The sequence below is a fragment of the Pongo pygmaeus genome, chromosome 14, assembly GCF_028885625.2.
Source record: "Pongo pygmaeus isolate AG05252 chromosome 14, NHGRI_mPonPyg2-v2.0_pri, whole genome shotgun sequence".
NCBI classification, from domain to species: Eukaryota; Metazoa; Chordata; class Mammalia; order Primates; family Hominidae; genus Pongo; species Pongo pygmaeus.
The window spans coordinates 57,210,928-57,238,796 of NC_072387.2; the positions used below are offsets into that span (position 1 = coordinate 57,210,928).

Consider the following 27,869-nt stretch of genomic DNA (forward strand, 5'->3'; position numbering starts at 1 on the left):
ACATTTAAGTCTGCTGAAGTTGTGCCCACAGCCACCCCTTCCCCCAGGTGCTCTGTCCCAGGGAGATGGGAGCTTTATCTATAAGCCCCTAACTGGGGCTTCTGCCTTTCTTTCAGAGATGCCCTGCCCAGAGATGAGGAATCTAGACAGTCAGTCTGGCTATAGCAACTTTGCTATGCTATGGTGGGCTCTGCCCAGTTCGAACTTCCTGGCAGCTTTGTTTACACCGTGAGGGGAAAACCACCTACCCAAGCCTCAGTAATGGTGGACACCCCTCCCCCACCAAGCTCACACACCTCAGGTTGACTTCAGACTGCTGCTGTGCTGGCAGCAAGAATTTCAAGCCAGTGGATCTTAGCTTGCTGGGCTCTGTGGGGGTGCATCTGCAAGTGATCTGTAAGATCACTTGGCTCCCTGGCTTCAGCCCCCTTTCCAGAAGAGTGAATGGTTCTGTCTTGCTGGCATTCCAGGCTCCACTGAGGTATGGAAAAAACTCCTGCAGCTAGCTCAGTGTCTGCCCAAACAGCAGCCAAGTTTTGTGCTTGAAACCCAGGACCCTGGTGGTATAGGCACCTGAGGGATTCTCCTAGTCTGCAGGTTGCAAAAACCATGGAGAAAGCATAGTATCTGGGCCAGATAGCATCATCCCCCATGGCACAGTCCCTCAAGGCTTCCCTTGGCTAGGGGAGGGAGTTCCCCGACCCCTTGCACTTCCCAGGTGAGGCGATACCCCACTCTGCTTCTGCTCACCCTCCATGGGCTGTGCCCACTGTCTAACCGGTCCCAAAGAGATGAGCTGGGTACCTCAGTTGGAAATGCAGAAATCACCCACTTTCTGCATTGGTCTTACTGGGAGCTGCAGACCGGAGCTGTTCCTGTTCAGCCATCTTGCCAGTCACCCTATCCTCATTTTATAGATAAGCTTCCCTCAAAGAGCTAAGTAATTTGTCTATCCAAGGTCCCCTAGTTAGAAAAGACAGACCAGAACCCAGACCTCGGTGCTCTTTCTGCCATCTGTTCCCTGATTGTACAGCTCCACTAGTTGGTGCTGACTCTTATATGAGAATACAGATACGATTGGGACCAAGTGGTGGAAAGTCATATCTGTGGTTGAGGAATTTCCATTTGGTCTGATAGGCAATTACACTCTCCAAGTGAAATGAAAATTGCATTTTAATTGGTTACATCTAGCAATGGTGTATAGATTTTACTGGTTAAATCTCTAAAAACAGATGATGCTATGGTTTCCAGGCATCAGCTAACAAAGTCTGGGGTTAGGATAGTGATATTGTACATATAGAGTAGGGACAAAGTATAAGAAATATGATATAAAAACAATGGAGATAACTCAGCCAATTGATTGAATGTGAAGTATAGAAGAGAAAAGAATTAAAGAAAACATCCCAATAGTGGTTACCAACTGAGTGACATCAGTTTGAGGAGATGGATAAATTCAGACAGAGTTTGAGGTAGAGGCAGAATCTCCAAATAAGACTATCCTGTAGGCAACTAAAAATGTTGGAACTATAGCACAGGTTAGAATTTAGGAAGAGCCATTTGAGCTCTCCTAGTCCCAGATTTGTTTCTTTATTTGTAAAATAGAGATAACAATGCCAATTTAGCCTGTCTCAAGGATAACCAGTGGAGCAAATGAGATATCTGAAAAGAAAATTCTTTGCAAACTATAAGACGAAAATATGGGCTGTCAAAAGGCATATCTGGGAGGCAGAGGCAAAGAAACAGTGCAAAGTTTCCATGGTGGGTAAATCCTTTGAGGAAATATAGGCAGAGGTGAGCCGAGGACAAAGATGGGGCTCCAGTGGGTGTCCACAATAGGGTAAAGATGAAGTGACTGGAGTTCAGAAGGGTGAACAGTCAGGAAATGGAAAGCCATGAGGCCTCAGGGCTACAGAAGTCAGATGAGTGGAGGTTTCAAAGACGTGAGAATTGAAGTCTACAGAGTGACTGAAAAGGAAGTATGAGAAGAGAACAGTAGAACAGGCTGCTGAGCAGGAATGAATGATCTTAATCTTAGTCATGTAAAATTCTAAGGAGGGCCTCCTCTGAGGTGGAGGGCATGGGGCAGGGAAGGCATATTGCTGTAGATTAGGAAGAAGATAATGACAGAGAAACGACACCAGAGTCCTCTGGTTCAGGGTGTCTAGGTGCAAAAGAACAAGAAGAAATGGTACAGAATTTCAGTTGGTCACAGAGTTTGTTAGGAGGAATCACTAGCATTTGATGCTCAGAGAGCAAAGGTTACACAGCTACAGAGTGGGAAGGTTGAGAGTCAAGCCTGGTCTCCTGGATTTCTGGTAGACTGTACATTCTACCATACTACGGCTCAAGTGTATGACGTTCAGAGAGGAGGAGAGATGAACAGAGGAAGAAGCTAAAGTTACATGAGAAAGATGCACTGAGAGTAAGAGTCAAGGTGACCCAGAGAGAAGTACACATCCTCCCTCCCTGACTCAAATTCTTTCTCCAGCAACAAACCTTTTGCAGTAGCTGCAGAACTCAAAAGCATCCTCTCTCCTTCCTGAGGTCACTGTCTCAACTGCTGCTTTTTTTTTTTTTTTTAATTAGCTTCCTGCCTTCAGCTTTCTACACCACCCCTCTGATCACTGATAACCTTCCTGTTACTGAATCGCCTGGTACTATTTTTTTTTTTTTTTTTTTGAGACAGAGTCTCACTCCATCACCCAGGCTGGAGGGCAGTGGCGCAATCTTGGCTCACTGCTGCAACCTCCGCCTTCAGGGTTCAAGCTATTCTTGTGCCTCAGCCTCCTGAGTATCTGGGATTACAAGCAAGCACCACCACATTTCTCCATACCAAGGAATTGGGGTTTCATCCTGAGGGCAGTGAGAGCCTCTGAAATGTGGAGAGGAGATCTGCATTTTAGAGAGGTGACACTGGCAGTAGATGAGGACAGTTTGGTGGAGGCAAGCCCAAGTACAGAGAGGCTAATTTTTGTATTTTTAGTAGAGATGAGGTTTCACCATGTTGGCAAGGCTGGTCTCGAACTCCTGGCCTCAAGTGATCTGCCCATCTCAGCCTCCCAAAGTGCTGGGATTACAGGCATGAGCCACCGGACTGGGTCCACCTGTTACTTTTTATTCCCATTGAACACTCACTTCTCCTTAAAGCAATCTTTTTCTCCTTAAAGCAAGTCTTGGCATTGTGTTCTTTACTCTCCTCATATCATTTGGCCAGTCTTTCTCAATCATCATTCCAGCCTCTTCTCTCTGCCTGTCCCTTAATTGTTGGTGTTCCCCAGGGTTCTATCCTCCTTTGTTCTCACACCCCCGCTGTGCGAGCCTCTCCACTTCTCTGGCTTCAGTTACCATCAAGTGCTGACAGCCTTACATTTATCAGGTTCACCTAGTTCCTCCTCCCCAGCTATATAGAGCAACAGGACAGCTCTATTTGCCAATTTCTTGAACGCCTCAAATCCAAAATGCCCCAAATTAAACTCCCCATTTCTTCAGCCCAATCAGCATCTTCTTCATAGGTTCCTTTTATTAATGAAAGGCACGACTTCCTTCCCCTAATACCTGAGAGGAACCTTGACTTCCCTTTTCCCTGACCCTCTATATTTAGTCCATCCACAGTCTGGTCAGTTCTCACTCCTTTATAGCTCTCAGTCCCATCCAGGTCTGTGCAGCCTCTCTGTTCTGCACAATCACAAGAGCACCCCTACTCACCTCTCTGTACTTGGGCTTGCCTCCACCAAACTGTCCTCATCTGCTGCCAGTGTCACCTCTCTAAAATGCAGATCTGCTCTCCACCTTTCAGAGGCTCTCACTGCCCTCAGGATGAAACCCCAATTCCTTGGTATGGAGAAAGGTCCCTCTGGAACCACTCTCTGCCCACCCATCCTCCTTGCGTGCTTCACCTAGGCTCTACTATATTACTTACGCTTCTCCAAACTCGCCATGTGCTCTCAACTTGGGGCCTTTGTACATCGTTTTCCACTGCCCAGAGTCCCTGTTCCTCTCTCCTTAGTCAATTTGTCTCCCCCAGAACCTTAAAAAAAAACTCCCCTCATTTCCAAAGGCTGGTGTGGCCCGTCCCCTGCATTCTCATAGCACGCTTGAGGTTTCTGTCTGTGGGCCCTTCTTCCGCATAGAGCTTTGTCCTGTTGACAGGTTTGACCCATTCATCACCCCAGAGGTTCCTTTTGGTCTGAGATTATGTTTTCTTCACTGTCATATACACAGGGCTGAGTACATGTGGCGCAGAGAAGCAGGACAGTGTTTTGATTGAGCAGACAACTGGGTTCAAGCCACATCCTACCAGTAACTTGCAAGGGAATTCGGGCACACAAGCTATTCCATGCCTGTGCACTTTGGTCTTCTCATCTACAAAATGATCAAATCAGAGTACCTAGAGCTGTTATCAAGTAAGAGTAGCAAGGATTGTTTGAGGACTAATTGAGTTAATAGCATAAAGAGCATGGCAGGGTGCCCGGCACAGAGTAACTGCAGTACAACTCACTGTTGCTGCTCCTTGTTGGATGAAGGAGCATCTGTGGCTTGAGGTGGGGGGAGCTGATAAAGGAAATGCCTTTCCCCAGAGCCCTTGGGCAGATTTGGCCAAGACAGATGGCTTGAAGTGAGGAGCCATGAGGGTAGCAATCCGAAAGTCAGGAACCCTGATGTCAATTTACCAGAAGAGTTTCCAATGTGGGAGTTACAGGTGGCAGAGACAGTGGGCAAACAGTATACTCAGAAGGTCACTGAGTAGCAACTAGGGAGGCTTCCGCATGGCAGGTCTACCAGTTTTCCCCCTCTGTCTCAGGGCTGCTCTACACAGAAACCTATCATTATTTCCTTGTAAAGATAATGCAAAGTGCACCAACCTCTGTTCTCCAGGTTATTTGCACTGTAGCAATTTTCCGCAAGGTCAGAGCAGCTCATTGTCTAATTGCACACTGCTTGCGGCTATTCTGGGTTTGTTTGAGTCAATGCATCTTCAGACTCTGCGGGCAGGACACAGATTCAAATCTGGGAACCAAAGATGGGCAAACCCATCTGCCCATAGTCAGTGTTGACGGAGAGGGGTTAGTGGGGGAGGAGTCTGTGCCAATGTCTAATGATCCCATGAGAATCTATCAAAAGATGTATTTTTCTAAGTATAAATAAAAATAGCATCTGCGAAATCAGGAACGGTTGCAGCTTTGCTATCACTGTGACAACATTCTAAGCATCGACGTAAGCTATTCACCCTCATCAGACTTCAACTGGTCACGCAGCATGTTTGGTTTTCTTCCTAACTCAAATATGGAATCTCCATCTGCTGCTGCTGCTCCCTGTCCCTTCTTTGTTGTTTAATTACCAGCAAAGCTGCAGGAGATGAAGTCTTCATTCTGTCTTTGTTCTGAATCCCCTTTCAGTACAGTAAGCTGTGCACATGCTCACTCGTCTCCCATTAAGGCCGTGGAAATTATGCTGCCAAATAATTTCCCAGTTTCCCTTGAATTTGCCTCTTTATATATTTCTCAGCTTCCTGTTGCATACTTCATTAGTCTGGCTAATTTTTACAGTCACATCTAGCAGATGATTTTCTTTTCTTTCTTTTTTTTTCTTTTCTTTTCTTTTTTTTTTGCAGTCTAGTGAAATGTTGCAGTGTGGTGTAGTCAAATGTATTTTATATTGGCAGGAAAGCACAATCAAAATATTTTAAAGGTTTCTCAAGAGAAAGTGTTGAACTAAATGGAATTTTGAACGTGGGCTGGCCCTGCTTTTGCTGGTAGCCTTTAGCTATACGAGGTTTCTAGGAAGGATGTTTGTGCATCTTTTTTTTCCTTTAGCTTTCTGGGGAATAAGATGCTCTTAGTATCAACGCCCCCCGGCTTCTGTGATTATACGCTCCCTACAACTGCGGCTGCTTGACAACCATCTATCACTCCCATTTCCCATTCCCATCTAGCCCCCTGTGGGGACTAAAACCAACCCCAACCTCAAGCAGAGGAACTGGAACAATTCTAGAACTCAGTGTTGCCCTTGGTGTTGCTCTGATCTTGATCTTGTGCCTCAATTCTAACATTAAACTTCTCTTTTGTTCCTGAGATGTTGTTCCCAGTTCATTAGGGGAAATGGACCCTTGTCTTGGCATTCTTGGTCTGAGTCTCTGCACTCAAGGCTTTGTCTAATTCAGAATTCAGGACTGACAGCCCACCTGCACTAGTCATGCCTCCTCCTAAGTCTAAAGTTCTCTCCTTGCACTGTGGCCTGGTAGTAAGTGCCTTGCTTCTTACAGACGGACTTCCCCAATGAGGTCTGCCTTCCTCCCCAGTTGCTTAAGAAGTCCTTATTGCTGGGGTCTGTTTTTGGTCTACCTGCTCCCCTCAAATCCATGGTGGACCACCTATTACTATTGTTTTTGGTGATCTCTTGTCTGTGGTCATGCCTGCTGGATTTCATGCCCTGCCTTTGACAAGGAACTTACCCCAGCATCTGTAGCTGACAGTGTCCCTGAGGGCCTGCTACATCCCAGCAAGGGAGGAGTCCAGGGCTTGGTCCTGCCTGTCTCGAGCTGCCCTTTCCCTGCAATTCACAGCCGTATTGATCTTGAGATGGAACAAGCGGTGGTCTTCATGGTCAAAGAGTTAAGGACTTGATTGCTTTCAAATCTATTTCTACTTTTTCAGCCCCTTCTCTAACTTCTTAAACTGTAAGCTTTCCCTAAGATTCTAACAGAATCTTGGCTCTAAAGTTAGGTTCTTTAAGACTAAAGTAGGTTCTGTATGGCCATGTGAAAAGGACAAGACTGTCCTTTTCAATAAAAGGCCATTTGTAATGAAACCTTTATGTAAAAATTCCTCCGACTGATTCCATATCAGTCTTAGTTCTCATGCCTTGTCTCCTTGTCCCCTAGGCTCTGTGTGTTAACTCTGGTTCTAGTGCCCTGCCCATCCAGAGCTGACACATAATTTGACATTAATCCCTCTCCACATTTGCTTCATTGACCTGGCTTGTGCAAGCTGCCTGTACCACCTCTAGTATTCCATCAGAGTACCTTCTGATTGTGCATTTAGTCCTGCTGTCCTGGCCCTGCCAACTGACAGAAAGTATAATTCACTGTAAGATTGAGTTAAGACACTATCTCCAAGCTTCTAGTTTTGTTGTATTCGCTTTCCTGAGTCAGGCTCAGAGTTCCAGGCTCTATGTGACTATTTCCCTGACTTATATCTGCCACCCTGACCTGTCTCCTTAGCTCTAAAGTATGTGCTCCCCATTCCAGCTAATGGCCTCACAATTCACCTTACGATCTAAGCTAGGAACCTCAGATTTGCTGTTGAGATCCATCAAAACGAGAGAGCCATTATCCATGTAATCAGAACTAAGACCCCAGCAGTCAACTCAGAAATAGGATTGGATGCTTAGCTCTGCACATGAGAAATTTCATCATATCGGTTCTCAAGAAATCAACTTACACCCGTAGAACTCATAGGGAACTACATCCACAGAACTAATAGTGAACTAATTTTTTTACCTTTTATTGTAGATTCAGGGGTACATGTGCAGGTTTGTTATATAGGTAAATTCATGTCACAGGGATTTCTTGTATAGATTATTTTGTCACTCAAGTACTAAGCTTAGTACCCAATAACTATTTTTTCTGATTCTCTCCCTTCTCCCACCATCCACCCTCAAGTAGATCCCAGTGTCTGTTGTTCTTCTCTTTGTGTCCATCTGTTCTCATAATTTAGCTCCTACTTATAAGTGAGAACTTGTGGTATTTGGTTTTCTCTTCCTATGTAAGTTTGCTAAGGATAATGGCCCCCAGCTCCATCCGTGTTCCTGCAAAGGACATGATCTCATTCTTTTTTATGGTTACATAGTATTCCATGGTGTATATGTACCACATTTTCTTTATCCAGTCTACCATTGATGGGCATTTAGGTTGATTCCATGTCTTTGCTATTGTGAATAGTGCTGCAATGAACATATACGTGCATGTGCCTTTATGATAAAATGATTTATATTCCTTTGGGTATATATCCAGTAGTGGAACTGCTGGGTCAAATGGTAGTTCTGTTTTTAGCTCTTTGAAGAATCCTCAGACAGCTTTCCACAATGTCTGAACTAATTTACACTCTCACAAATAGTGTATAAGCATTTTCTTTTCTCTACAACCTCGCCAGCATCTGTTTTTCTTTGACTTTTTAATAATAGCCATTCTGACTGGTGTGAAATGTTATCTCATTGTGTTTTTGATTTGCATTTATCTCATGATCAGTGATATTGAGTTTTTTTTCGTATGCTTATTGGCCACATGAATAATATGTCTTCTTTTGAAAAGTTTCTGTTTGTGTCCTTTGTCTACTTTTTAATGGAATTTTTTTTCTTATAAGTTGGTTTAAGTTCTTTATAGATGCTGGATATTAGACCTTTGTCAGATGCATAGCTTGCAAAAATTTTCTCCTATTCTGTAGGTTGTCTGTTTACTCTGTTGATAGTTTCTTTTGCTGTGCAGAAGCTTTTAAGTTTAATTACATCCTATTTATCAATTTTTGCTTTTGTTGCAATTGCTTTTGGCATTTTCATCATGAAATCTTTGCCAGACAGGGAACTAATTTTTAACCCAGAATTCTGTTTTGTAAATTTAGAATGAGGATTATAATGGGTATTCAACTTTCCTTTTATTGCATTCTTCCAGTTCATAATCCATAGTCACTTTTTAAAAAAAATTATTTTACAGACAGTCTCACTCTGTCATCCAGACTGAAGTATAGTGACATGAGCATACCTCATTGCAACCTCAAACTCCTGGGCTCAAGCAATCCTCTTGCCTCAGCCTCCTGAGTAGCAAGGACTACAGGTGCACACCACCATACCTGGCTAATTTTTTAAATTATTTTTTGTAGAGATGGGGGCGGGTCTCACTATGTTGGCCAGGCTGATCTTGAACTCTGAGCCCCAAGTGATCCTCCCACCTTGGCCTCCCAAAACGCTGGGATGACAGGTCCATAGTCCCTCTTCCAGAGAAACTTCACTGAGTGGATGAGTTATCAGGGGTTCCATGGAAGAAATAGGCTTTGAGTAAAGGAGTGGGGTAATCTTGAGAGATTCTCATTATGAACATGTCAGAATAATCAGAGTAATCCGTGTTTCTATAGAGAGATGGCATCAACTCTCACATTCACATAAGGTATAAAAAGTAAACTCCTCTTAATGTCTTTCTAGCAAGCATCAAGAGGAGTTTACTTTTTATACCTTATGTGAATGTGAGAGTTTATGTCATCAGCTCATCCTTGGTAGCTAATGGGATGACAGGTGTTGAAGTTAGATCATCCCTACATTCATTCACAAAGGTGGAACAATGAGGGAGCACTTAGTGCCAAGTACCCTGTGAAGCACACACACTGTCTCAACCTCTCATATAATACAACAACTCTATGAAATAGATGTTACGTATCCTTGTTGTGGTTGAGTTATGTACCCCCAAACAATATGTCCAAGTCCTAACCCTAGGTACCTGTGAAAGTGGCCTTATTTGGAAATAAGTTCTTTGCAGATGTAATGTTAAGATGAAGTCATATTGAATATGGTGGACCCTAAGCCCAATATGACTGGCGTCCTTATAAGAAAAGGAGAAGACACAGAAACACAGAGAAAAGACGATGTGAAGAGACAGAAGGAAAATGCCAATAATGACGGAGTCAAGAGATTGGAGTCACATTCTGTAAGGCAAGAAATGCCAAGGATTGCTGGTAAATACCCGAAGCTAGAAGAGACAAGGAGGGATTCTTCCCCAGAGCCTTCGAAGGAAGCACAGCCCTGCTGTATTAGTCCATTCTCACACTGCTATAAAGAAATACCTGAGACTGGGTAATTTATAAAGAAAAGAGGTTTAATTGGCTCATGGTTCCATAGGCTGTACAGGAAGCATGGTGGCATCTGCTTCTGGGAAGGCCTCGGGGAGCTTTTACTCATGGCGGAAGGTGAAGCAGGAGCAGTTGTCTTACATGGCAGGAGCAGGAGGAAGAGAGAAGGGGGAGGTGCTATCCACTTTTAAACACTCATGAGAACTCACTCACGAGAACTCACTCACTATCATGAGAACAGCACCGAGGGAATAGTGCTGAACCAGTCATGTGAAATTGTTCCCATGATTCAATCACCTCCCACCAGGCCCCACCTCCAACACTGGAGATTACAATTGAACATAAGATTTGGGTGAACACAGATCCAAACCATATCCCCTGCTGACACCTTGATTACAGACTTCTGGCCTCCAGAACTGTGAGAGAATAAATTTCTGTTGTTTTAAGCTACCCTGTTTGTGATACTTTGTTAAGATAGCCCTAGGAAACTAGTACAACCTCCATTTTCCAAATGAAGTAAGGTATGCTTGGAAATGCTGATTTACCCAATTGCAATTTCTTAGAGCTCCCTGAACTGCAAACTCTTGAACTCATGCTCCTTTACTCCCTTGCTGGTTGATCTAGCCTATTAGGTGATAGTTCCCTTTCTCTTCTGTTAATATCATATACTAGATAAATGACATCTTCGAGATAAATTACATAACAACATCATCATTCCCCCAAGTCTGATTGTGCAGAACATTAGTTCTATGAGATGTTAGACGGTGTTAGCATGCAAAAAAAGTTTTCAAGGTTAAAAAAAGAGAGAGAGAAATTCTGTGTCAATCAGGCTGTTTGTTTGTTTTCTGTAAGACCTCATGGAAACTTCAAAATGTCCTGTGACTCTCCAAGAGGGACATATTAGAGCTTGTCATGTTTCTCAGGTTAATTTGACCAAGAAAATCTTTTCTTTTACAGAGCATCTCATGGATTCGTGTTTAGTGGAAGATACTGTGGGAAGTGCTAACTTGAAGGATTAATAACTCTTTTCTTTTTTTTTGACATCATTTCCATGCCAACCATGTTTTTTGAGTATTATCTTCACATAGATGTCTAAAGAAGAATTGAAAAATATTCTTGCTGCATCAGAAATATGTTGACAAACCACCTTTTGGGGTAGGTTAAATTAACCACTGCTTTATCATACCTCCTTTATTCTTTAGATCATTATATGGATTCTCAGGGTCAAGGTCTTCCAGTCAAAGGCCATTAGGGACATGGCTGTAGTTAACAAAATTGGGTTCATGGACTTCTTGCACACCATTGGAAATTGCAGTGTCTCAGGAAAGAGTGTTAGTCAGGAATTATATATATTATAAGATCTGTGCTCATGTTAGGTAATTTGAGGATAAGATTCCAGGAAGTAGGACTTTGCAGAAGCAAAGGTGGTTTTTAGTTCTTCTAATAGACTCTGAAAACAGGGACCCAGATTATCATACCCAAGCAATGAAAATATGTCCCCCAAAATCTGTGTGTTCTTTCCTAGATGTCCAATGGGCTTTCCTCCCACAGTCATGGGCTGCTCCGTACTATTTATACAGGTGCAGCAAGAAGTGGTTAGCACAAATTTCTCTTTGGCTGGCTAAGAAGAGATTTAAGGCTATGTGATTATCCGTGACAACTTTGCCTTACAAATTTAAGTGTAAACCTAGGCTTCCAGAACAGAAGTAGTATAATTTTTGACTTTTTTCAGGCTCAGAGACAAGTTTTAAATGATACTTTCCAGCTGTAGTAGTCATTGCTTGCATAGTGTCATTTTTAAGTGTCATCTTGACTTGATTAGGGAATACCTGGAGAACTTGTAAAGCATGACTTCTGCACATGTCTGTGAGGGTGTTTCCAGAGGAGATTATTGTGTAAATCAGTGGATTGTGTGGGGAACCTCTGCTCTCAATGGATGGGCACTGTCTAATTGGCTTGGAGCCAGAATAGAACAAAAAATAAGAAAAAGGGATTTGCTCTCTTGCTCCTGGAGCTGGGACATTCTTCTTCTGCCCTTTGACATTAGAACTCCAGGCTCTCTGGCCTTAGGACTCTAGGACTTTCACCAGTGGGCCCCCGGGTTCTCAGGCCTTCAAACTCAGCCTGAGAATTACACCTGGTTCTGAGGCCTTCAAACTTGGACTGAACCACACTGTTAGCATTCCAGGGTCTCTATCTTGCAGATGGCCTGTTGTGGGATTTCTCAGCCTCCATAATTGTGTGAGCCAATTCCCCTAATAAATCTCCTCTCATCTATCTATCTATCTATCTATCTATCTATCTATCTATCTATCATCTATCTATTATCATCTATCTACTTATTATGTAGATGATTGATAGATGATAATTGGTAGATTATCATCTATCAATCATCTATGTATTATCTATCAATTATCATCTATCAATTACCCATAATCTATCAAATAGCTATCATCTATCAATTATCTATAATCTATCTATCATCTATCTATCTCTCTATCAATCATCTATTATCTATCAATTATCTATCATCTATCAAGTATCTATCATCTATCTATCATGTATAATTCTATAATATCCTATTGGTTCTGTCTGTCTGGAGAACCCTAACTAAAACACATAGTATGCAACACAAGAATGCAGCCCTCCATCTGAAGAGTTCTCTCAAGTAGCCTGTGCTTGAGTTTTTTGGAGATTTCTCTGCATTCTTTTTAGGGAAACATGATCCACTGGAGGGGTGGTAGTTTTAAACAACTGAAATTCTCTAACAATTTTCCTGAATACACAGTAAAGTTAGTGTGTGGCAGGTGGCCATAAGCCTTATGTCCACATAAGAAGGACTGTCCTGATGAAGCAGAAACTGTATTAATATTGGCAATTTAAAAATTGTTAATTACAACAGGAATTCGCCTTTTTCTTTATTTGGTCGTGGTTGTGGGGGTGTGTCACTAGAGGTGGGAAAATCCCTTCAGTGAAGTCAAACAAGTCCTGCTAAGCAGGCTGGAGTGTCTCTGAAGTAACTGTTCTTACCCAGGATAGGCCCAATCTTTGTTCTCACTCCTCAAGGATTAGAGTTTGCTGATAGGCTTGTGAGGACCTCAGCAGACATATTTTTCTGGAGTGCAGTGGTGCAGTCATGGCTCACAGTAGCCTCAACTTCCTGAGTTCAAGCAATCCTCCTGCCTCAGCTTCCCAAGTATCTGAGATTTTGTCTTTTTTATAGGGGTTCTTGTAGTGTCAAGAGACCTCTTCTTCTTTTATTTTAATTATACTTTAAGTTATGGGATACATGTGCAGGTTTGTTACATAGGTATGCAAAGGCCATGGTGGTTTGCTGCACCCATCAACCTGTCATCTACATTAGGTATTTCTCCTAAGGCTATCCGTCTTCTAGCCACCCACTGGCCAATAGGCCCTGGTGTGTGAGGTTCCCCTCCCTGTGTCCATGTGTTCTCATTGTTCAACTCCCACTTTTAAGTGAGAAGATGTGGTGTTTGCTTTTCTGTTCCTGTGTTAGTTTGCTGACAATGATGGTTTCCAGCTTCATCCACATCCCTGCAAAAGTCATGAACTCATCCTTTCTTATGGCTGCATAGTATTCCATGGTGTATATGTGCCACATTTTCTTTATCCAGTGTATCATTGATGGACATTTGGATTGGTTTCAAGTCTTTGCTATTTTGAGTAGTGCTGCAGTAAACATACTTGTGAATGTGTCTTTATATGTGGGTATATACCCAGTAATGGGATTGCTGGGTCAAAAGGTATTTCTGGTTCTAAATCCTTGAGGAATCACCACACTGCCTTCCACAATGGCTAAACTAATTTACACTCCCACCAACAGTGTAAAACCATTCCTATTTCTCCACATCCTCTCCAGCATCTGTTGTTTCCTGACTTTTTAATGATCGCCATTCTAACTGGCATGAGATGGTACCTCATTGTGGTTTTGATTTGCATTTTTCTAATGACCAGCGATGATGAGCTTTTCTTCATATGTTTGTTGGCCGCATAAATGTCTTCTTTTGAGAAGCGTCTGTTCACATGCTTTGCCCACTTTTGATGGGGTTGTTTGTTTATTCTCATAAATTTGTTTAAGCTCCTTGTAGATTCTGGATATTAGCCCTTTGTCAGATGGATAAATTGCAAACATTTTCTCCCATTCTGTAGGTTGCCTGTTCACTCTGATGGTGGTTTCTTTTGCTGTGCAGAAGCTCTTTAGTTTAGATCCCATTTGTCAATTTTGGCTTTTGTTTCTCTTGCTTTGGTGTTTCAGTCATGAAGTCTTTGTCCGTGCCTGTGTCCTCAATGTATTGCCTAGGTTTTCTTCTAGGGTTTTTATGATTTTAGGTTTTACATTTAAGTCTTTAATCTATCTTGAGTTAACTTTTGTATAATGTGTAAGGAAGGAATCCAGGTTCAGTTTTCTGTATATGGCTAGCCAGTTTTTCCAACACCATTTATTAAATAGGGAATCCTTTCCCCATTGCTTGCTTTTGTCAAGTTGTCAAAGATCAGATGGTTGTAGATGTGTGGTGTTATTTCTGAGGCCTCTGTTCTGTTCCATTGGTCTATATATCTGTTCTTGTGCCAGTACCACACTGTTTTAGTTACTGTAGCCTTGTAGTATAGTTTGAAGTTAGGTAGCATGATGCCTCCAGCTTTGTTCTTTTTGCTTAGGATTGTCTAGGCTATACGGGCTCTTTTTTGGTTCCATATGAAATTTAAAGTAGTTTTTTTTCTAATTCTGTGAAGAAACTCAATAGTAGCTTGATGGGGATAGCACTGAATGTGTAAATTACTTTGGGCAGTATGGCCATTTTCATGATATTGATTCTTCCTAACCATGAGCATGGAATGTTTTTCCATTTGTTTGTGTCCTCTCTTATTTCCTTGAGCAGTGGTTTGTAGTTCTCCTTGAGGAGTTCCTTCACATCCCTTATAAGTTGTATTCCTAGGTGTTTTATTCTCTTTGTAGCAATTGTGAATGGGAGTTCACTCATGATTTAGCTCTCTGCTTGTTTATTATTGGTGTATAGGAATGCTTGTAATTTTTGCACATTGATTTTGTATCCTGATACTTTGCTGAAGTTGCTTTGCTGAAGGAGTTTTTGGGCTGAGATGATGGGGTTTTGTAAATATACAGTCATGTCATCTGCAAACAGAGACAATTTGACTTCTTCTCCTCCTATTTGAATACGCTTTATTTCTTTCTCTTGCCTGATTGCCCTGGCCAGAGAACATCCAATACTATGTTGAATAGGAGTGGTGAGAGAGGGCATCCTTGTCTTATGTGTATTTTCAAAGGGAGTTCTTCCAGCTTTTGCCCATTCAGTATGATATTGGCTGTGGGTTTGTCATAAATAGCTCTTATTATTTTGAGATTATGTTTCATCAATACCTAGTTTATTGAGAGTTTTTAGCATAAAGGGGTGTTTTTAGCATAAAGGCCTTTTCTGCGTCTATTAAGATATTCTTGCGGTTTTTGTCATTGGTTCTGTCTCTGTGATGGATTACGTTTATTGATTTGCATATGTTGAACCAGCCTTGCATGCCAGGGCTGAAGCCAACTGGATCGTAATGTATAAGCTTTTTGATGTGCTGCTGGATTCAGTTTGCCAGTATTTTATTGAGGATTTTTACACTGATGTTCATCAGGGAAATTGGCCTGAAATTTTCTTTTTTTGTTGTGTCTCTGTCAGGTTTTGGTATCAGGATGATACTGGCCTCATAAAATGAGTTAGGGAGGAATCTCTCTTTTTCTATTGTTTGGAATAGTTTCAGAAGGAATGGTACCAGCTCCTCTTCGTACCTCTGGTAGAAATCAGCTGTGAATCCATCTGCTCCTGGGCTTTTTTTGGTTGGTAGGCTATTAATTACTGCCTCAATTTCAGAACTTGTTATTGGAGACCTCCTCTTTTTCAATGCATTTGGAATTCAGGACTAATCCCAAATCAAATGCCTATATCAGTGTATAAGTATTCTTTTTTCTTTTGTCAGCTTGCAGGTCTGGATGAGGGCAATTTATTTTGCCATCTGAACTTATTTTATGTCTAGGTAAAATTTATATTACTTTTGAAATACAAGCTTTACCTAGACTTGCTATCACAAAGTCAGTGATAGTATATCCTACTAGGCAAATTTTACTTTTTGTTCCTTTGTTTGTTTTTTCAGTCTGAACCAACAGCAAGCAAAGTTAAATTATGGATATCCAAGGGAGTCTATAGAAGGTCCATGCAAGGTATGGAGAGTTCCTCAACAGAGGTAATCAATCATCAGCTTCTTTTTCTACAGATGAAGGAAAGAGGGTCACTGGGTTTAGAGTGTTACAGTGATGAATGGTGATATTTGAAGGGAAACCAACAATATTTCCTAGGAGACTAAGTGACTAACTGAAAAATTTTGAGTTATGTCTATCAATAAAACATCAGGGGAATTATTAGGTTTAGTGTAGACCCTAGAACTAGTTTGACAGTCACTCCAGCTTCCACAAGCTTTGCTGCAGCTGCTAGAACTCTTAGACAAGACAACTGTGCTGTGACTACTGGAGCTAATGAAAGACGGAAATAAACAATAGATTTTTGATGAGTCCCATGTCATTGAGTCAAAGCCCCTAGTGTTTGTTCAGACTTCTCATGACAAAAAAGAAAAGTGGGGTTGCTAATCGAGAATCTTGGAAAAAGATATTTTGATACACAGTTATTATAGTAATCTTTGTGCTTAAACATGAGCATTCTTTTTTTAACTCAAAAAAAGGTTTAATCCTTGAAATATATTTATATTAGCATATTTTACTTAAATATAATTAACAGAAAAATGGGCGCAGGTCAGTGGGTGAGCGCACCGTGCGCCAGCCGAAGCAGGGGCGAGGCATTGCCTCACTCGGGAAGCGCAAGGGGTCAGGGAGTTCCCCTTCCAGGGGTGACAGACGGCACCTGGAAAATCGGGCCACTCCCAACCGAATTCTGTGCTTTTCCGATGGGCTTGGGAAACGGTGCCCCAGGAGAGTATAGCCCGCACCTGGCTCAGAGGGTCCTACGCCCACGGAGTCTCGCTGATTGCTAGCACAGCAGTCTGAGATCAAACAGCAAGTCGGCAGCGAGGCTGGGGGAGGGGCGCCCGCCATTGCCCAGGCTCGCTTAGGTAAACAAAGCAGCCTGGAAGCTTGAACTGGGTGGAGCCCACCACAGCTCAAGGAGGCCTGCCTGCCTCTGTAGGCTCCACCTCTGGGGGCAGGGCACAGACAAAAAGACAGCAGTAACCTCTGCAGACTTAAATGTCCCTGTCTGACAGCTGTGAGGAGAGCAGTGGTTCTCCCAGCACGCAGCTGGAGATCTGAGAATGGGCTGACTGCCTCAAGTGGGTCCCTGACCCCTGACCCCCGAGCAGCCTAACTGGGAGGCACCCCCCAGCAGGGGCAGACTGACACCTCACACGGCCGGCCAGGTACTCCAACAGACCTGCACCTGAGGGTTCTGTCTGTTAGAAGGAAAACTAACAGAAAGGACATCCACACCAAAAACCCATCTGTACATCACCATCATCAAAGACCAAAAGTGGATAAAACCACAAAGATGGGGAAAAAACAGAGCAGAAAAACTGGAAACTCTAAAAACCAGAGTACCTCTCCTCCTCCAAAGGAACGCAGTTCCTCACCAGCAACGGAACAAAGCTGGACGGAGAATGACTTTGACGAGCTGAGAGAAGAAGGCTTCAGACGATCAAATTACTCTGAGCTACGGGAGGATATTCAAACCAAAGGCAAAGAAGTTGAAAACTTTGAAAAAAAATTTAGAAGAATGTATAACTAGAATAACCAATACAGAGAAGTGCTTAAAGGAGCTGATGGAGCTGAAAACCAAGGCTCGAGAACTACGTGAAGAATGCAGAAGCCTCAGGAGCCGATGCGATCAAATGGAAGAAAGGGTATCAGCCCTGGAAGATGAAATGAATGAAATGAAGCGAGAAGGGAAGTTTAGAGAAAAAAGAATAAAAAGAAATGAGCAAAGCCTCCAAGAAATGTGGGACTATGTGAAAAGACCAAATCTACGTCTGATTGGTGTACCTGAAAGTGACGGGGAAAATGGAAACAAGTTGGAAAACACTCTGCAGGATATTATCCAGGAGAACTTCCCCAATCTAGCAAGGCAGGCCAACATTCAGATTCAGGAAATACAGAGAACGCCACAAAGATACTCCTCGAGAAGAGCAACTCCAAGACACATAATTGTCAGATTCACCAAAGTTGAAATGAAAAAAATGTTAAGGGCAGCCAGAGAGAAAGGTCGGGTTACCATCAAAGGGAAGCCCATCAGACTAACAGCGGATCTCTCGGCAGAAACCCTACATGCCAGAAGAGAGTGGGGGCCAATATTCAACATTCTTAAAGAAAAGAATTTTCAACCCAGAATTTCATATCCTGCCAAACTAAGCTTCATAAGTGAAGGAGAAATAAAATACTTTACAGACAAGCAAATGCTGAGAGATTTTGTCACCACCAGGCCTGCCCTAAAAGAGCTCCTGAAGGAAGCGCTAAACATGGAAAGGCACAACCGGTACCAGCCACTGCAAAATCATACCGAAATGTAAAGACCATTGAGACTAGGAAGAGACTGCATCAACTAACGAGCAAAATATCCAGCTAACATCATAATGACAGGATCAAATTCACACATAACAATATTAACTTTAAATGTAAATGGACTAAATGCTCCAATTAAAAGACACAGACTGGCAAACTGGATAAAGACTCAAGACCCATCAGTGTGCTGTATTCAGGAAACCCATCTCACGTGCAGAGACACACATAGGCTCAAAATAAAAGGATGGAGGAAGATCTACCAAGCAAATGGAAAACAAAAAAAGGCAGGGGTTGCAATCCTAGTCTCTGATAAAACAGACCTTAAACCAACAAAGATCAAAAGAGACAAAGAAGGCCACTACATAATGGTAAAGGGATTAATTCAACAAGAAGAGCTAACTATCCTAAATATATATGCACCCAATACAGGAGCACCCAGATTCATAAAGCAAGTCCTGAGTGACCTACAAAGAGACTTAGACTCCCACACATTAATAATGGGAGACTTTAACACCCCACTGTCAACATTAGACAGATCAACGAGACAGAAAGTCAACAAGGATACCCAGGAATTGAACTCAGCTCTGCACCAAGCGGACCTAATAGACATCTACAGAACTCTCCACCCCAAATCAACAGAATATACATTTTTTTCAGCACCACACCACACCTATTCCAAAATTGACCACATACTTGGAAGTAAAGCTCTCCTCAATAAATGTAAAAGAAAGAAATTATAACAAACTGTCTCTCAGATCACAGTGCAATCAAGCTGGAACTCAGGATTAAGAATCTCACTCAAAACCGCTCAACTACATGGAAACTGAACAACCTGCTCCTGAATGACTACTGGGTACATAACGAAATGAAGGCAGAAATAAAGATGTTCTTTGAAACCAACGAGAACCAAGACACAACATACCAGAATCTCTGGGATGCATTCAAAGCAGTATGTAGAGGGAAATTTATAGCACTAAATGCCCACAAGAGAAAGCAGGAAAGATCCAAAATTGACACCCTAACATCACAATTAAAAGAACTAGAAAAGCAAGAGCAAACACATTCAAAAGCTAGCAGAAGGCAAGAAATAACTAAAATCAGAGCAGAACTGAAGGAAATAGAGACACAAAAACCCCTTCAAAAAATAAATGAATCCAGGAGCTGGTTTTTTGAAAGGATCAACAAAATTGATAGACCGCTAGCAAGATTAATAAAGAAAAAAAGAGAGAAGAATCAAATAGATGCAATAAAAAATGATAAAGGGGATATCACCACCGATCCCACAGAAATACAAACTACCATCAGAGAATACTATAAACACCTCTATGCAAATAAACTAGAAAATCTAGAAGAAATGGATAAATTCCTCAACACATACACCCTCCCAAGACTAAACCAGGAAGAAGTTGAATCTCTGAATAGACCAATAACAGGAGCTGAAATTGTGGCAATAATCAATAGCTTACCAACCAAAAAAAGTCCAGGACCAGATGGGTTCACAGCCGAATTCTACCAGAGGTACAAGGAGGAGCTGGTACCATTCCTTCTGAAACTATTCCAATCAATAGAAAAAGAGGGAATCCTCCCTAACTCATTTTATGAGGCCAGCATCATCCTGATACCAAAGCCTGGCAGAGACACAACAAAAAAAGAGAATTTTAGACCAATATCCTTGATGAACATTGATGCAAAAATCCTCAATAAAATACTGGCAAACAGAATCCAGCAGCACATCAAAAAGCTTATCCACCATGATCAAGTGGGCTTCATCCCTGGGATGCAAGGCTGGTTCAATATACGCAAATCAATAAATGTAATCCAGCATATAAACAGAACCAAAGACAAAAACCACATGATTATCTCAATAGATGCAGAAAAGGCCTTTGACAAAATTCAACAACCCTTCATGCTAAAAACTCTCAATAAATTAGGAATTGATGGGACGTATCTCAAAATAATAAGAGCTATTTATGACAAACCCACAGCCAATATCATACTGAATGGGCAAAAACTGGAAGCATTCCCTTTGAAAACTGGCACAAGACAGGGATGCCCTCTCTCACCACTTCTATTCAACATAGTGTTGGAAGTTCTGGCCAGGGCAATTAGGCAGGAGAAGGAAATCAAGGGTATTCAATTAGGAAAAGAGGAAGTCAAATTGTCCCTGTTTGCAGATGACATGATAGTATATCTAGAAAACCCCATTGTCTCAGCCCAAAATCTCCTTAAGCTGATAAGCAACTTCAGCAAAGTCTCAGGATACAAAATCAATGTGCAAAAATCACAAGCATTCTTATACATCAATAACAGACAAACAGAGAGCCAAATCATGAGTGAACTCCCATTCACAATTGCTTCAAAGAGAATAAAATACCTAGGAATCCAACTTACAAGGGATGTGAAAGACCTCTTCAAGGAGAACTACAAACCACTGCTCAAGGAAATAAAAGAGGATACAAACAAATGGAAGAACATTCCATGCTCATGGGTAGGAAGAATCAATATCATGAAAATGGCCATCCTTCCCAAGGTAATTTACAGATTCAATGCCATCCCCATCAAGCTACCAATGACTTTCTTCACAGAATTGGAAAAAACTACTTTAAAGTTTACATGGAACCAAAAAAGAGCCCGCATCGCCAAGTCAATCCTAAGCCAAAAGAACAAAGCTGGAGGCATCACACTACCTGACTTCAAACTATACTACAAGACTACAGTAACCAAAACAGCATGGTACTGGTACCAAAACAGAGATATAGATCAATGGAACAGAACAGAGCCGTCAGAAATAATGCCACATATCTACAACTATCTGATCTTTGACAAACCTGAGAAAAACAAGAAATGGGGAAAGGATTCCCTATTTAATAAATGGTGCTGGGAAAACTGGCTAGCCATATGTAGAAAGCTGAAACTGGATCCCTTCCTTACACCTTATACAAAAATCAATTCAAGATGGATTAAAGACTTAAATGTTAGACCTAAAACCATAAAAACCCTAGAAGAAAACCTAGGCATTACCATTCAGGACATAGGCATGGGCAAGGACTTCATGTCTAAAACACCAAAAGCAATGGCAACAAAAGCCAAAATTGACAAATGGGATCTAATTAAACTAAAGAGCTTCTGCACAGCAAAGGAAACTACCATCAGAGTGAACAGGCAACCTACAAAATGGGAGAACATTTTCGCAACCTACTCATCTGACAAAGGGCTAATATCCAGAATCTACAATGAACTCCAACAAATTTACAAGAAAAAAACAAACAACCCCATCAAAAAGTGGGCGAAGGACATGAAGAGACACTTCTCAAAAGAAGACATTTATGCAGCCAAAAAACACATGAAAAAATGCTCACCATCACTGGCCATCAGAGAAATGCAAATCAAAACCACAATGAGATACCATCTCACACCAGTTAGAATGGCAATCATTAAAAAGTCAGGGAACAACAGGTGCTGGAGAGGATGTGGAGAAATAGGAACACTTTTACACTGTTGGTGGGACTCTAAACTAGTTCAACCCTTGTGGAAGTCAGTGTGGCGATTCCTCAGGGATCTAGAACTAGAAATTCCATTTGACCCAGCCATCCCATTACTGGGTATATACCCAAAGGACTATAAATCATGCTGCTATAAAGACACATGCACACGTATGTTTATTGCCGCATTATTCACAATAGCAAAGACTCGGAACCAACCCAAATGTCCAACAATGATAGACTGGATTAAGAAAATGTGGCACATATACACCATGGAATACTATGCAGCCATAAAAAATGATGAGTTCATGTCCTTTGTAGGGACATGGATGAAATTGGAAATCATCATTCTCAGTAAACTATCGCAAGAACAAAAAACCAAACACCGCATATTCTCACTCATAGGTGGGAATTGAACAATGAGAACACATGGACACAGGAAGGGGAACATCACACTTCGGGGACTGTTGTGGGGTGGGGGGAGGGGGGAAGGATAGCATTGGGAGATATACCTAATGCTAGATGACGAGTTGGTGGGTGCAGCGCACCAGCATGGCACATGTATACATATGTAACTTACCTGCACATTGCGCACATGTACCATAAAACCTAAAGTATAATAATAATAATAATAATAAAAAAAGAAAAAAAAATTAACAGAAAAAATAAAAATATTTTTATCTGCTTTTTATTAGTAAGTTTGGTAAATAAAAGAGCTCTCATAATAATTTTAAATTAATTTAAATTCAAAGAATATTTGAAAATCTAATTATTCCCATTGTCTTTCCTTTCATGGATGACAAAACAAGTCTTGTGTTACCTAACAGCCATTACAGTAAACCCAAAGATAGTTTAGGCACAAAAGACATATTAATAGCTTGATTATTCTGAATTTGGGGCCTGAATTTTGGAAAGAATCAAGAATAGTTGTTCCAGGAGACAAGATGTAAGTCATAAGTATCTAGGGTCCAGAAATAATTATAGATGACATTGTAAAAAAATTGCTATGTGTTAGCAATTAACAATAGTCACTAGAAACAACATTTTATTAAAGCAAGGAGTCTTTTAAAAAATGATTTAAAAATGTCAAAAGCACTGAAAGTTAACAGAATATTTTATTGACAAAAAGAAATATTCACTAATATGGGCATAGCATAACTTAATTTTTGTATATTAAAAAGACTCCAATTCTAATTTTACTCTTTTTGTACATCATTCATGTAACATTCTACAGTAGAGAATTTATTAATATGGCTTTACCTGTATGCATTTAGGCATACACAGATATGTAAATATACAAATAGATAATACATTTTAAATTTTACATTTTAACTATAGCTTTAAAATTAAATCTATTGGATAAAATAATATGTATGTCAAAATAACATTTACCCTCTGAATAAATGGTTTCAATTTTCCTAATAAACAGATAATCAACAGGATATTTATTCTGTATACATATTTGTGTTTCTCTGTATTAAACATTTATATTAATTATCATCTTTAACCAAAGTAATCAACCTTCCTTTTCTTTAGGCACGAAAGAAAAAGGAGAGAAAACATAATTTACTTAGATATTTTTTGGTCTACTAGCATTTATTTCATACAATTTAAACAGTTTCAATATATAAATATATGATGTCATTCAAAGGAATTTGCATGTTTTTTAATCTATTGTCACTTTAAGAAATAAACACAATTGTATTTAATGACCAGTGTTTTTATGTTTATTTAGAAATTGTGTAGGCATCCAAAGGATTATTGTCAATTAACCATTTGTCTAAGTCCTTAAAGTTTGTTAAGGATCAGGAAATTACAATTTTAGTTAACAAATGAAACTTATGATTTGTAGCACTGTAAGAATTTTATAAAAATTATAAAGGTGTTTATTATTATCATTCGCTTTAGTTTAATACAATTTTATATATATTAAAATAAAATTCTAAATTTAGACAAGTTATAGAACTAGTGAAATCTTGTTGAACTCATATAACTAATGTAGAAAATTCAGTTTAATAAAAGAAATTTAACTCTGGCCTTGTAGAAACCAAAATATTGGGCTGACACTAGTTTTTGTATTAAAGTAATTTTTTGAAGACTCTGAATTATGCCAAACATGTAATCTTTTAACTTATATATAATGCCTTTTCTTCTTTTCTCTTAATTATAATAAAGGCTACTGTGTAAATATACTGTTTGTGCCCACAGAAAGAAACACAGTTTAATAACATTTTTTCCCCTTTTTTTTCAGACATTTTGACTATTTGTCTGAACTAGATATCCCTTGAATGTGCACACAAAAAGTGAATGGGTCATTTGATAAGGTAACGATTAATTTCCGAAGAGAGGGGAAAAGAGAGAAAGAGAGGAAGGGGAATAGAGGGAAAAAAAGAAAGAAAAGGGAGCCTGCTGCCGATGAATAAGAAATCAACACCAAAAAAAAAAAAGGCTAACTATGTTCCCTCTGAAAAGAGAGGGAGGAAGGTTTATATGTAAAAGAATAGATTTTGAAATATAAAAAGAGTGACATTAAAATTGGTTTAAGCCCCTGGCGATTTTATCAATTAACTAGCACTTACTAATTCCTAAAGTATGGAAATAAAAGGAGGGGCTATCACCAACTTTAAACAAAAGAATCACTGTTAGACAAACAGAACAATCTCCCCTTGAAGGTTTCTTCACTTTTATAAAGTGCCTCTAAAGTAAACCATCGTGTTTATATTAAAAGTTCCTCAAGGTGGCCATTGCAATTCCAGATTGTCCTTGGTGGAACTGTGCCCGCTGTAGAGATAAACATGCACGTTTGTGTTACATTGCGGAAATCTCAAAGAAACAGGTATCTGGCCTGGAAGAAGTGCAGTTTTAGGTTGAGTGGAGCCCATCAGAGATGCAATGGTCTGTAAGGGTGGCACTTGTCTGACCTTGATTCTCCGATCTTGAGTCTCCAGAATTTGGGCAAAGGTCAGTTGTCTACAATGAGGGCTGAGAAACGAAAAAAATAGTTTTCAAGCTCACAAAGATAAGACAGAGGAAGTCCTTACAAGTATTGAAATGGTGACCTGACACAAAGTTTATCCAAAGGCCAAGTTTGTCTATAGCATGTCAGTCCTGAATTCTCAGTCCTTGGAGCCAGAGGACAGACTTATGGGGACTTGGCTTGTCCTTTCCTTATGGACTTTTCCTTGTATAGACAAACAACACTCAGGACAATAGACAGATCATAGAACAGATGTTAGAGGCTAGAAAACAATATTTCCAACTGACTAGATTTGCAACAAGTTTTACAGACTAGAAAGACTCCAAGGATCTATTCCTAGGAAAACAAAATAAACACATTGCTGACAGTTCTGAACAAAATATCAGAGCCTAGCCATGAACAGGGTCCCACATGTATGCATCATTACTGAGTCAAGGGTACTTGCTTAAGGCAGCAAGGACTTTTGAAGAATCTTGTGAAACTCCATTTTTGTCAATCCTTCAGAGCCCAAGACCACCAGAAACACTCTTGTAATGGAACAAGTTGGCTTTATTACTAATTGCAACAAGGCTTTTTGAAAGCCTTCTCTCATCTTCCTGGGGATCACCTCTCCAGGTGTACAGAGACAGCATAGGTAGGTTGTGGGGGAATGGAGAGGAAGGGGAGCTTCCCTAAGTGAAAACCTAAATGTTTTCCTAAACACAAGCACCATTGAGCAGTTTGTAGATGGAATTTTGCAATCAAAATTGCAGGGTATTCTGTTCAAGCCACACCTTTTTTTCCCTCCATTTTGAGATAATTAAAAATTCCTATGCAGATGTAAAAAAAAAAAAGAAAAATCTCTTGTACCCTTTCCCCCAATGGTAACACCTTGCAAGACGATGGTATATCAGAACCTGGCTTTTTTTTTTTTTTTTCTTGTCAGAGTCTCACTCCATCACCCAGGCCGGAGTGCAACTGTGTGATCACAGTTCACTTCAGCCTTGATCTCCTGGGTTCAAGTGATCCTCTCATCTCAGCCTCCTGAGGAGCTGGGACTACAGGCATGTGCCACCACACCCAGCTAATCTTTTTCATTTTCTTTTCTTTTCTTTCTTTCCTTCTTTCCTTCTTCTCTTTCTTCTTTCTTTCTTTCTTTCTCTCTTTCTCTTTTTCTTTTCTTTCTCTTTTTTCTCTTTCTTTCCCTTTCTTTCTCTTTCCTTATCCTTTCCTTTTCTTTCTTTCTTTCTTCTTTCTTTCTTTCTTTTCTCTCTCTCTCTCTCATAGAGATAGGGTCTCAGGTCTCACTATGTTGCCTAGACTCATCTCAAACTTCTGCACAGCCCAAATATTGACATTAATACAGTTATGATGTAGAACATTTCTGTCACCACAAGGATGCCTCAAACTCCACTTTTTAGCTACCTCTACTTCCCTCCCACCCCCACCACCTTCTTAATCCCTGGCAATTACAAATCTGTGTTCTCCATTTCTATAATTTTGTCAGTTCAAGGATGTTATATAAATGGGATCACACTGTATGATTAGTTTTTATTTTCACATAGCATAGCTCCCTAGAGATTTATTCAAGTTACCAAATGTATTAATGGTTCACTCCTTTCATTGCTGAGCAGAATTCCATGGTATGCATGTAACACTGTTTAACTATTGAAGACTATCTGAGTTATTTCCAGTTTGGGGCTATTACAAATAAAACTGCAGTAATCACTGACTTATAGGTTTTTATGTAACCATAAGTTTTCATTTCCCTGGGATAAATGCCCAGGAGTATAATTACTGGAATGCATGGTAGTTGCATGTTTAGTTTTTTAGGAAACAGCCAAATTGTTTTCCAGAATGACCGTATCATTTTACACTCTCACCAGCAATGTCTGAGTGATCCAGTTTCTCTGTATTTGATGTAGTCACTATTTTTTATTTAGCCATTCTAATAAGTATGTAGTAATACCTCACTGTGGTTTTAATTTGCATTTCCCTAATGGCCAATAATGTTGAACAATTTTTTATGTGCGTATATGCTATCTGTATATCTCCTAAAATGTTTGTTTCTATCTTTTGCACATTTTCTAATTGGAGTTTTTTATTTGTTTGCTTGTTTTACTGTTGATATTCAAGAGTTCTTTATATATTCTAAATAATCCTGTTTTGATAAGTGATTTGCAAATATTCTCTCCCAGTCTGTAACTTGTATTTTCATCCTCTTAGCAGAGTATTTTGTGGAGCAAAAATTTATCATCTTGATGAGCTCCAATTTGTCAATTTTTCTTTTATGGATCATGTTTTTGGTGTCAAGTCTAAGAACTCTTTGCCAGTCCTAGATCCCTAAAATTTTTTTCCTAAAAATTTTATAATTTTACATTCTAGGGAAAACTAAGTTCCAAGATGGCCGAATAGGAAGAGCTCCAGTCTGCAGATTCCAGTGTGAGGAATGCAGAAGACGGGTGATTTCTGCATTTCCAACTGAGGTACTGGGTTCATCTCACTGGGGCTTGTCAGACAGTGGGTGCAGTCCATGGAGCAGGGCAGAGCATTGCCTCACCCGGGAAGCGCAAGCGGTCAGGGAATTCCCTTTCCTAGCAAAAGGAAGCCGTGACAGATGGTACCTGGAAAATTGGGACACTCCCGCCCTAATACTGTGCTTTTCCAACGGCCTTAGCAAACGGCACACCAGGAGATTATATCCCGCGCCTGGCTCGGAAGGTCCCACGCCCACGGAACCTCGCTCACTGCTAGCACAACAGTCTGAGATCGAACTGCAAGGTGGCAGCCAGGCTGGTGGAGGGGCATCCACCATTGATGAGGCTTGAGTAGGTAAACAAAGCAGTCGGGAAGCTCAGACTGGGTGGAGCCCACCGCAGCTCAAGGAGGCCTGTCTGCCTTTGTAGACTCCACCTCTGGGGGCAGGGCATAGCTGAACAAAAGGCAGCAGAAACTTCTGCAGACTTAAACGTCCCTGTCTGACAGCTTTGAAGAGAGTAGTGCTTCTCCCAGCATGG

General features: G+C 40.7%; 1 protein-coding gene across 6 annotated transcripts in view; it reads left to right on the forward strand.

Annotated features, from left to right (window-relative positions):
* The window catches only part of CYSLTR2 (cysteinyl leukotriene receptor 2), a 65,248-nt gene that overhangs the window by 23,321 nt on the left and 14,058 nt on the right, over window positions 1-27,869 (forward strand). For 2 of the 6 annotated variants that reach the window (XM_054446886.2, XM_054446885.2), the window contains exon 2: window positions 10,791-10,988. In XM_054446886.2, coding sequence (XP_054302861.1) covers window positions 10,966-10,988 — 23 coding nt within the window. In that variant the 5' untranslated portion in view covers window positions 10,791-10,965. Of the gene's footprint in view, window positions 1-10,790; window positions 10,989-16,007; window positions 16,098-27,237; window positions 27,339-27,869 lie in introns of those variants that run through there. The other 4 variants (XM_063650869.1, XM_063650868.1, XM_054446890.1 and 1 more) reach the window with 4 other exon arrangements.